At 40.1% G+C, this 12,582-nt stretch overlaps 1 protein-coding gene across 3 annotated transcripts in view; it reads right to left on the reverse strand.

Moving 5' to 3' along the window:
* The window catches only part of FAF1 (Fas associated factor 1), a 344,159-nt gene that overhangs the window by 123,295 nt on the left and 208,282 nt on the right, over nt 1-12,582 (reverse strand). For all 3 annotated transcript variants that reach the window (XM_053244221.1, XM_053244220.1, XM_053244222.1), the window contains one exon: nt 771-866. In XM_053244221.1, the coding sequence (XP_053100196.1) occupies nt 771-866 (96 nt within the window). The remainder of the gene's footprint in view (nt 1-770; nt 867-12,582) is intronic.

Genomic DNA, 12,582 nt, shown 5'->3' on the forward strand with positions numbered 1-12,582 from the left:
GCAAAATCTATAAAGGGGACTATTTAACTTATTTAATTAAAACAATGGGTTGTATCCAATGGGTTGTACCCTGCCTTTCATTTGTGCTTTTGCTTGCATTTTCACAATTCCACTTTCTCTCTCCAACCCCCTAATAATCTGCTCCCAAGGGTCTCTCAATTCTCAGAAGTAGATTTTCAGGGGCTCAAGGAGCTGGAAAGGGAAGAAGAAATGACAAAAATCATGTACCCACCCCGCCTTTGTGTGAGCAGAAGATAAGGTTAGGAGACAACTTGATAAAAAGAAATAACTTTTGTCATTTTAAATTGCATGCACATGTAATTACAGTTTGAATGAACAAATTAATTTCTGCTGGAATAAAGACAGGTATTTCTCATTCACAAGGTATTGTTCTCCCAGTACTTCAACAACTGAGGCATCAGTTAAGACAAAAGGTTTATATGTACCAATTTAATCCAGTTAATCCCCAGATATTCTTCAAAAAGAATTCTTTTTGTTCATATCAACCCCACGTTTTGCAACAGTAGTTCAATAACATGGTATCTATATTTTAGCTACATTTTCATTTGAATGTTCTTCACTATGACACCTTTGTTTTCATTTGTCTTTAATTTTACCCTCTTTTTTCTATCAAATTATATGTTCAAACAGCAGAGAATACACCACTGTACAAATCATATTCAGAGCTAAAGGCAGTAATTAGAAGTACAAATTCAGCCACCAACAGAGTTTAAAGGTATGTGTCTGACTATCAGATGATTTTTTTTTACCTCTTCTGACTGTTCTCTGGTTTGTGCTGGTGAAGATCTTCTCCCAACTGTAAGTCGGTGGCAAGGATAAGAGATTCCTGATGCTGCTAGAGTAATCTATAAACAAGACACAATTCACTGTATTAACTATCTGATTTCCGGATTTTTCTGATTCTTGGAAAACTCTTTCCTTTCAGTAACCAAACAAACAAACACACAAACAAACAAACAAACTGTAGTGGAGTTGAATTTAAAAAGCAGGAAATTCAAATTCTCCCTACTTGTTGCCCCCCAATAGTTATGGAGGAGGCACTAGGAGGCAGGGTCTTTTAAAAAAGGCTCAGCTGGGCCTTGGACAAGGAGATACCTCCTACTACTTTCTCATTTGAGTCAGTCTTGGCTCTGCAGTGAATGAATGCAGGTTCAGAGAGGAGAGCTGGTCTTGTGGTAGCAAGCATGACTTGTCCCCTTAGCTAAGCAGGGTCCACCCTGGTTGCATATGAATGGGAGACTTGATGTGTGAGCTCTGTAAGATATTCCCCTTAGGGGATGGAACTGCTCTGGGAAGAGCAGAAGATTCCAAGTTCCCTCCCTGGCATCTCCAAGATTGGGCTGAGAGATTCTTGCCTGCAACCTTGGAGAAGCCACTGGCAGTCTGTGTAGACAACACCGAGCTAGATGGACCGATGGTCTGACTCAGTATATGGCAGCTTCCTATGTTCCAGAGTCTGGTCAGAAGAGCTGGTTCCAACTTGTTTAATCCTATCTAGCCAGGCAAAAACCATAAGAAAAGAAGGAATTGCTGCAGGCCAGCATATCCTGCCTTCACTGGGAACACTGAGCTAGCTTCACAACTGCATCTTGACACTCTTCCCTCTCACTCTGGAATCTGGCATGGAATGAAGCCCACCATGAATACTTAGATGGGAGAGTTGTGTTTTAGGCATGGCCTCTCAGTCCTCACCTAGACACAAGAGACAAGAGATGGCCTACCTGTTCCCTCAACTCTATCCTCTGTGCCTGTGGTTGGCTGCAGATTAGACTCAGGTTCCCCACCCCATTTTATGTTACAAACTGGTGAAAGTGGAGAAGGCTTCCCTTTGGCCAACAGCTGGATGGTAGGGATTGTGGAAAGGCCAATATATGGGGGAGGTTTAAATGGAGATGATCTGGCATTACAAAAACATAATCCAAAAAGTAACTAGCAGAAAAAATAAACAGCTGCTATCCAAACTAATGGTGCACAATGGGATTGGGTCCATTTTAGCCAATCTCCTCTGTCCTCTGGAGACCACTGAGCCTCCTGAAAATATGTCTCAGAGAATCCCGCAAGGATGTCAGCCAATACGTATTGCTGCAATACTCAAGAGATTATTCCACAGTGTCCTTTTACAAATGATGCACTGCAGTCTTCAGACCTGTAAATTATGCCAACTGTTCTACTTAGCTATCTTGTGTTTCTCTACAGATAGTCTGTGCTGACTTCACAGTCATTCACACACCACTTTCTCTTGCTGGTTCACATTTCTATAAACCAGAAATGTGGCCAATGAAGTAGTGCTTTAGGTAAGAAGGGGTAGAAAGGAGGTGGCACAATAGAGTAGTGACTGAGGGAAGGGAAGGCAGACTTCTTACCTTGCATTTTGCAGTGGCAGATGCAAAGTGGCCAGGAAGGCAGGAAATTATTGGAGTCAGCACTGTGAAGTGTGTAGGTGGGCAGCTCCTGACTGTTTAGAAACACCTTGAGTCCAATTATTAAGGTATAATAAAACCAGTTTTAAGTCCAGAGACTCTCAAATTTATCATTCTGAGCCCTCTTACTTGCATGGGACAAAAAGGCAAACTGTGTCTGCAGACTGTGGGGGGCGGGGGGCTGAGAATGAACCACAACAAAGAAGAGATGCAAGTTGTTGAGGAGAAGGAAAGAGAAGGTTATGTAGTGCTTGAAAAAGTGTAGGAGTTGACCCTTCATATTGTCTGAAAGTTCCTCCTAATGGTGAGACTTTAAAGGCCCTAATCTGAATACACGTGGACACACAATCCTGATGCTGCCACCCCAAACAAAACTTTTTTTTTCTTGCACAGAGGTTGTATTTGTGCAGGGAAAATGCCACATGTAGAAAGAACCTAAGGATGGTTTAGTTCATGCTTCTACTGGTGAATGTGGTGGAAATGGCCCATCCCCAGAAATCAGTGCTAATAGGTGGAGGCTTGAAGCTGGTTTATTGGAAACACACTTACCTACTTTATTAGTTCTATGTTAAGTAGGCTAGAATTCATTTGGAGAGGGGGATGAGAAGGATATTAAATTAAAATCCAAGTAGCATCATAGAACCTTAGAACTGGAGGGGACCGTTGGCAATCTAGTTCAAACTGGATTAAATGTTATACTGAAGACAGTATTGAAAAGTAACATTAATATATTTTAATGCTAATGTAAACTTGTCTATTAATTGGAGAGTGTTAAAACTATGTTCAGTTTAACAGAGTAATCATTCTTTATTACATCTATTTCCTTTTTTCTTCTTCAAGTGGACACATCCCATTCTTAATTAATAGGTAGCTGCACAAACATGTACTTACAAGGTAGAAGTGTGTGTTGTCAAAAGTGAAGACACTAATGGAAATGTATATGATCATAAACTGTTTACTATAGTAATAATTTTAAATTATTCAGCTAAATTATTGTACTTAAAACATGGAGAAAGCTATATCTTTCAGGTCACAATGGAAGCTAATCCATATTCTTATCCATATCCCAGCAATGAATTACAAGGCTGGCATTTCATTCCATGCAGCAGCAAGTATGCTAGACATACTCTATTTATTTTTATCCTCAAGTCAGGGTGTTTTTAATCACTTATGTGCTAGAATTCATAAAAGCCTTAATTTGCTGCAGGTTAAAGCAAGCTGATTAAGTGTGCTAGCTAACCAAGTGAGTGTTGACCTGCCTGGACTAGCCTGCTGCCACATTCTTGTAGCAAGGTTAAATAGCAGTTTAGTCACAATTTTAAAATCACAGAGTTAAAAGGAAATGACTATTTTGGAATAAATGAAATATTAAAGCAGACATTCAGGTCAAGCTCAATTATCAGTGAAACTCTTTCATACATAAAACAGAATCTATGCTCTCCTTTATAATTCTGGCACTGCCATTTCCATTACATGCTTCATTCAATACAGTTTTGAACACGGTAGTGAAAGAGAAACTTCCATTGTGGAGATTTTGCCCAACAGTCTAAGTTACCTAAGCAGTACAGTAAAAGAAAGGTGACTTGAGGGCAAAAAAATCAAGTGCAGGTGTGGTACAGGTGTGCCCAAGTAATAGATTCATGAAGGGTCCTGCTGGATTACCTTCCCCCATTTTCACAGTATGAAAGGGTAGAGTATTGGGAAAGGCAAGTCAGACAGGTAAACTGGTGCTGGCCATCTGACTTCTTTGCATTCCTAAAGATTAATGGACCAGGTAGCATCGGGTGGAATTTAATCTGATTTAGAACTGAACTTCTCTTGAAGAACTAAGTATGTTGCAGATTTGGACATGAGAAGCCTAGTCTAATCCTTCAGCTAAGGTCTCCTTGAGACTCAAATAGTAAGAAAAGGCAAGATATAGTCTGTGCTGAAATTGGATGCAAGAGACTAAGACAGAAGAATAAAAACAGTTGGTTAGTGGCATATTTCTAAGCATTTTAGCAGAGATTTGTTCAACCTCCTACTCAACTTAGGGTCATATATGACACCCAAAATGATATTAAAACATGTAAAGTGTTTGCCCCTCATCTGTGCCACTTTGTAATCCATGTATTCCTATAGAAAGAAAGTCAAATGAAACACTCCTCCTCTAGTTATTTTTTTAACATATAGTTTGGCCCCTGTGTTCAACAATGAAACCATGACGGGGGTAGAAGAAGGATTAATATTTTCCCTCTGCTGAGGTCCCAATCAAATTAAAAACCACTGAGGCTGCTATTTCCCACAGGAGTAAAGCATGGGCTTCCTCAATTTGGATCAAATATATCTATATATCTATGTAAACCACTTTGGAAACCTTTTGTTGAAAAGCAGTATATAAATATTCTTCATATTCATATCAAGACCACAGTAGAAGGGAAGGATCCCTCCACCCCCGATGGGGTCTTGACCAGGACTTCCATGCCTTCCTTTAACAACAACAAAAACAAAATACATGCAAGGGCCAAGATATGTATTTAACATACTATATAGTTTGGTCCTGAGAGATAAGGATTTGGAGCAAAGATGCCCAATGAGCTTCATGGCTGAGTGGGGATTTGATTTTAGATCTCTCCACTTTTAATCCAACACTTTAATCACTATACCACACTGGCTCTCAATAGTAAAGATTTTTAGTGGGAAATGCCTTCCTCTTCTACTGCAGTTGTACAGAAGCTCACGAAAAATGGAATAGCAAACATATTCTGTTTGAATCTGTTATTGCAAAAGATTCTGGCCAAGAAAGCATGCTTGAATGCTAAAGCTGCATCCCAAGGACAATTACCACAGAGTACAAATGAAATCAGTGAAATTATTCCCACATAGATCTATCAAGGACAACACTGCAAATCAACAAAGAATTAGAGTCTACTAAAATTTTGCTCTCCCAAAATTTGACTTCTGATATGAAGCTCAAGTTGAGGGCACTGAAGTGCTTTAAAAAGAACAGAAACATGCAAGTAGCAATCTTAAAAACCTTTCCAGTGAACAAAGTGTAAATCAACGGAACTAATTCCAGGCATAGCTGAATACACAGATACTCATTGCCACGGCAGCTGAACATCTGTCAGTCCACAACAGTTAAATATACACCAGTTAAATATACAACCATCTGCTTTAACATTCTTGTTCTTATGTCAGTATCATATATTCTGACAGCAGCTGACATGCTGTGCAACATTATGCACATGCTGGAATGAAACATTTGTACAGTTGTGTAAGAACGTTGTTGCACAAATGCAAAGATTGCACATATATAATGGCTACATTGTCGCACAATTTTTGCACAATTTTTGCTCTTGTGCAACAGCACTTTTGCACAGCTGTGCAAATGGTGCATTCTACCACATGCATAATGTTGTGCAGCATGTCAGTCCTTAATGATACTGACATGCCACTGGAGAAGAAACAGGTTTACTTCAAATCTGGAGCCATACAACACAGCATGTGGACAGAATAAAGGATAAGTTACAGCTCTTCACTGCCTGATATATATTTTTTTGTTCTTTATAAATATATAAACAACAATTAAAAAGAAATAGATGTGACAAGAAAACCTTTTCATCACACTCCCCTTAATAGTTAGGAAATGTGGGCCGGGGGAGCACAGGAGAAAACAAGTGCCAATACTTACACCTGAGAAACAGTCATATCAGCTCCCTAGGTTCTAAATTTGTATATAGCATAACATTCCTAAATTTGTGTACAGCATAACATTTTTGGTTAAAACATTTGAGCTCAGTGCCCTCTTTATCTCCACATCTTAAGGAAGTTCTAGCCAGGGAGATAATTTATGTTCTCTTTGGTGTAACAGATCGTTTGGCTCTCAAAAGAAAATATTGGTAATGCTTCCAATTGCTTAGCTACAGAAAAGCAATCAAGAGCAAGACTGTGTGCCCCTTTTCCTTAGTCCATCCTTACTGATGCACAGATTCTTCCCATTTATGCATTACATCAGCACAAATCAACTGAAGTCTAGTTCTCTCAACCAAGCCTCAAAACCTTTGGTTTGAAAGACTTAACAGCCTTTGAAAGGCCTTAATTATTAAGGACAGTAGAGAAGGGCAAGGGAAATTCATGCTCCCGAAGGCAGGTGCTAGCAAAAAAAAGCATACAGTTCAATGGACCTCAGTTGCTTAACCATGCAAGCAGGTGCTGCTGGGCTAGAACTAGGAACCTACAGTTCTGCATACAGCTGTCCTATGTGGTGAGCCACCAAAGCAACAGGCCTGAGTACCTTCTGGGAAGTGAAAGGTTTCTAGGTATTGTAGCAGCTCTGCTCAACTGGGCTGGCCATTGCCTGTCCCCAAAAGGAATCACTATCAAGACTTCTGCTGTAACTTTGGTCTTTCTGGCTCATTCTGGTTCTTGGTCTGCTCCCTGAACTGACTCTTAGCTTGAGTTCCTGGTTCTGACTCCAGCACAACTTCTAGCTCCTTGTTCCCACTTCCTGGATCCATTCCACAACTGCCTGTGGCTCAGCTCTGACAGGACTGCTATCTGCACCAGCTCAAAGTGGAGCAATACTTAATACCACATATGAAACTATCAATACAGTCATAATAAGCCCAATCAGAAATTCATAAACCAGATCTTCATTAATTTAAGGTAGCTTCAAGAAGTAAACATTTTCCATTTCTCAACCACAAGAAAAGGATGCTGCTGCAAACTTTAGCAGCTTGGCATAGTAATAATGAAAAATGAGAGGGTAAAAATAGTTTATGAACCAAATATTCTAATGGCCTCATAAAATGGCCTCACAATGTCACTTCAAAGAGGAAGACAAGGTCTAGAAATGACTATGGAATTTATCCATTTTGTTCACTCTATTTTTTACTCCATGTTGTGTAAATTTACATTTATAAGAGTAAAGAACATCAAAATTTGTTCCATGTTGCTGTATTAATGACATGTTTTATTTTGGGTTTACTTGACGGAGGAGCAAACTGGCTTCTGCACAGGTCGCTCCGTTATGGACCCTGCTTTAACACTACAACATTTAGTAGAAAAATATTCTTCCAAATATAACCCTACTCTATATGCAGGATTTTTTTAAATTTTAGATTGGCTTTCGATCTGATCCTCAGAGAGAAACATTGGTCTAAGTTACTGAAATCATCAGTAGACCGCCATTTACTTCTTTTGATGTTTAAACTATATGAAAACTCTTTTGTAAGGGTGCATTGCACTGCTCAGGGACATCTCATCAAAGAAATACCAACATTCAGGGGAGTCAGACAGGGATGTATCCTGGCTCCACTGCTATTTAGAATATTTATATTAACTCTCTTGTTCTCCATTTAGGTAATCCAGACCACCATCCACCAAAATTAGCAGACAAACATTTTGCCATACTTTTATATGCAGATGATGCTGTCATCATCTTGCAAACTCCGATAGGCCTAAGAAGAGCTCTGTGCAATCTTGCTACCTACCTATTGTGTTGAACTATCTTTAGAAATAAATTATAATAAAACTAAGAACTGGTCACTAAATGGGCATAGGTTAGAACAAGTTAAGTATTTCAAATAACTTGGTGTAATCTTCCAGGCTTCAGGAAGAAGAGGTGCACATAGAGAATATGTAAGGCAGAATGCACACAAGAATGCACAGGCAATTCCTTCCACTGCTCTAGGGTCGCCCAATTTATCCTCTCTGCAATAAAACTTATTTTGACTAAAGTAAGAGCACAACTCCTTTATGAAGCCCAATTTGCTATGTACTAACTTCTTTAAGGTGGGATCCATGCAATCTAAGTTCCTGAGGAACATTTTTCAATTACCCAAGAGTGTGCCTAGTGCTGTCCTTCGTCTGGAAGCAGGACTGCTTAAAGTAGAGGTCAGAGCATGGATTAATATCTTTGAATTCTGGCTAAAGCTGGTTTTCCACCCCACAGGTTTAGCTCCACTCGTGCTAATGGATACCTAACACTCCAGGTGGAAAAGAGAGTTGGAGGAAAGGCTGCATCATTATGGTTTCTCCCCTTCTGCATTGATAACTCTGGGGTATGAAAATGCCAGGGTCAACCTCAGGCAAAGGATATATGATATGGAACGTCAAATTGACCAGCACTCTATTCCTGTTGGTGTCTATTTGGGCAACCAAGCTCTGAGCGTTAACTCTGCTAGATATCTAAATTTGATAACTGTACCAAAATAGTGCAGAACGTTGACACAGGCACAATGCAATGCCTTGCAAACAGCAGTCTTGGAAGTAAGATATAAAAAAATTCCCTATGAACAATTTACTTGTCCCTGCAACTCGGGAGAGATTGAAACAGCACGTGCTCTTTTATTGACAATTTTACCAAAATATACAGCATAAATATATAATTCCTTTTATTAGCGACCATCCAGGTTGTACAGATTCTTTTTTATCTTGATTATCTTTTAATTGACCAGAATGATTCAAGATCTTATAATGTGGCTAAATTCTGTTTAATAGCCAGTAAAATTTGCCTGGAGCTCATTAAGAATCATTTCTAGCTGATCTATGAGTTTACCCAATGTATCATAACCTTGTCGGTTTATTTCCATGGGCTTCTGTTTGTAAACTGTACTGGTCTGCAACTGTAATAAAGGATTAATTAAACTTTGGTTCCCACCCTTGAAAATTATCATACTGAAAGTCAGGGTGCAAATATTATAAACAAAGGCAGAGATTCTACTAGAACAGAAGCAGGAATAAATAACCATAATTGGAAGATCTGTATTGTCAGTAGATTAAAAAACTAGTTAACTGATTCAGCAAGACCAAAAGAAGTCATTATTTATTGCTTAAGAAATAATGACATTTTCTTAAAAATACTTCGAAATTAATGAAAAATATTGCTTTCCCCCCAACTCAATGTAGGATTACTACAACTAGCATAAGTGCATCAGAAACCAGCTAGCTTTTCTTTTTACAGGAAATGAACTCATTTTCATTTCTAAAACATTTCTAGACAACACATGATATGACAGGTATTCAACATTTTATTTTAAACACTAACTGGATGAAGGCAAAATCACTAGGGTGGAGTATGTTCACGTTCCACTAGCACCAATGCTTACTTTATCCCCTCATAAAGTGCTGCTGAGATAATTACTGCTGACAGATTTATTCAAGGTTCATTTCACTTTTTCTCTAGTTTTTCTGTAGTTAGAAGTGCAGCAGAGCCCATGGGAAGATCCACCCCTCACACCTGTTAAGTTTCTTCATGTTACTAGGGCCAGTTTGGACATGTCACTTCAAATTAGCATTGTACAAGGGCACTAAGTGTGACAATTACTTATCACAGGTTTAACACAGAGCGGAGGGAGAGAAGGAGGAGAAAAGTTTCTAATTCAAGTCCGAGAACAGTGTCCGAATACGTAATTTAAGCCCTTTAATACAGGTTGTATGACATTCATTCTGAGACTTACAGAAAGGTTCCCATGGTACAATTCTGAACAATGATGAAGATTAATGTAAAGGACAGTTCTACAGTTAGTTTTAGCAGAATTAAATTTAGAAAGAAAAATATTTCAGTCTGAGACAATGCAGATAAAAATTTAAGAAAACATTAATAACTGCTCTGCTATGTTCTCTGACATTCTTCATTCTTGTATTTCAAAACTCTGTACACAAACCTAAAAGCACAAAACCATGCTCAGAAGCTGTATTTTCATCTACTACACAGATAATATCTTCAGAGCTTTGCCACTGTGAAAGTGGAGTGTCATCATTTTTATACAATTCAGCTCCTTCAAGGTATCAGCACATTGTACCATTAAAGCAAATTCCTAAGTAACTTACTGGAAGAACAGGCTGTTTACCTGTAACTGAAGTTCTTTGAAGTGATAATCTGTGCAGTCACACCTAAGGGATCTGCGTTTCCACAGAGCCTCATTTGGAACTTTCTGTAACTCAGCCTGAATAAATTTGCCATGAGCCACACCTCTATGGATTGGGAATGTATGCCCAAATGGGCATGGTTTGTGCCTTCTTCTTTAACTACCACAGTGATAGCATCATGAAGAACTTTCTCATTTTTTTCACTAAAACCAAGCAAATTTTGACCCCACTTTCTCTCCTCTTGGTTTTAAATGCTTTCTCTCCCGTTTTAAACTTTTCTTTCTTCACATACTGTATTTCCTTTTGTTTGTTTGTGTGCTTATTTCTTTTGTGTTCTCTCCTTTCCACCACCATTTCCCTAGCTGTGCCCACAGACTGATGGTGCTATAGACCTCATTTAAGAAATGCAAGAATTGCAGGACTAAGCTCCTTACCACCAACAGCTGTAGTCATTGCCTTCTGTGTCTTGCCAAAGAGCAAGTTTTTGTGTCTTGGAAAAAGCTGAATCCTGCATCTACTGCAGGCTTGGACTGGCCCACAGGGACAGGGCATATTCCCGGTGCGCCCCCTGAGCCCTGACTCTCACCCTTAATTACCCATTCTGCTCAAAACCTGGCACCCTCCCCACATACATTCCACTGCCCTCTCAGTGTCCCCAGTCTGGCCCTGGTCCACTGTCAGCTCTTTACCAAGCAGAAAAAATGTAATCAATCTACCAGGATTTGTGCTGCTTTGTGGAGGAAAACACTCTGATTTCTTGGCCCAAACATAGGAACATAGGAACATAGGAAGCTGCCATATACTGAGTCAGACCATTGGTCTATCTAGCTCAGTATTGTCTTCACAGACTGGCAGCGGCTTCTCCAAGCTTGCAGGCAGGAATCTCTCTCAGCCCTATCTTGGAAAAGTCAGGGAGGGAACTTGAAACCTTCTGCTCTTCCCAGAGCGGCTCCATACCCTCAGGGGACTATCTTATAGTGCTCTCACATCAAGTCTCCCTTTCACATGAAACCAGGGTGGACCCTGCTTAGCTAAGGGGACAAGTCATGCTTGCTACCACAAGACCAGCTCTTCTCTCCAGCACTTGGCTCCATTCCATCCCCATCTGCCCCTCTTCTTGTGCCTTTGGACCCAACTATGGCCACACCAGTGTTCCCTCTAAGGTGTGCATGTGTGCACATGCTCACACATTTTTTGATGCCTGCTCAGTTAATTTTAGATCCCACTCAAGTTTAATCAGGAAGGTCCCACTCTGAATGCATGTACACACATACTGCCTTGATACTGCCACCCAGAATAATACTCATTCCGCACACAGATGAAGAAAATAGAGATAACACTGGGCCATACCCATGGCAGCGTTGCAAGATCTAGAGATCGGAGCACTTCAGATCTCCATCTTCACATCAACTCCAACTGTCATGGCTTTGTTCTCAGAACTGACTAAAGTCATCTCCTTGCCCTCAGCCGTGGTTCTTTCCCAGTCACCACGACTTTTGAGCTCAACACTAGCTACTCTGACCAAGACATCTTCTGAACCCTTACTTCCTAAGAATTGACAAAAAAAGTGCAGAGATACAGCACTCATTCTCTAGCCAAGCCTAAGAAGAAGCACACAAATAAGGATTTGGTAATTCCTAAAATGCCGCCGCCTCCTTCTCTCCCTCCCAACAACTTCGGTCTGCACCTATCCTCCACCTTGCATCATGCTCCTATATCTCAATCTTTGGAGCACTTGCCCACTGCCAGTGTAGCACCCTCATATCGACCAATTATTTCAAAACTCCAGCACATTCTTTCACTCTAGTTGCCTGACATGCTAACCTCTTTCCCAAGGGGTTACTTTGACTTGGGTTCAGAAGAAAAGTCCTATGAACTGGACTGCCCAGACCAACTTGACCACAGAAATTGATCCACAACAGACTTGACCCCTGGGATTGAGCCAACAAGTACATACTCTCTCGACTTATTATACATCCTCAAGATGCATCACAACAACCCTGACAAGATGAACAACCTTGCAGACAGTTGCATCCATCCTCCCAAGTCTCCTAGACTTCCTGTTGCATACGGAACTTCACGCCCAATGGATTACCACCCTAATTAATTCAAGATGTTGGATAAATCAATTGGGAATACTCCAGTCATTCCTATCACTTGTGATCCAGAGAAGCATATCCTCAGTCACAATCCAACTCTCCAACTCCAGCCTGGACACTTCATAGGAGACTCTCCCCCTCCCACCCATCACCTCCTGTTTTCTTGATTCTGACTGTGGACCAGTTCT

Source organism: Hemicordylus capensis, chromosome 4, assembly GCF_027244095.1.
Source record: "Hemicordylus capensis ecotype Gifberg chromosome 4, rHemCap1.1.pri, whole genome shotgun sequence".
In the NCBI taxonomy this organism is placed as follows: Eukaryota; Metazoa; Chordata; class Lepidosauria; order Squamata; family Cordylidae; genus Hemicordylus; species Hemicordylus capensis.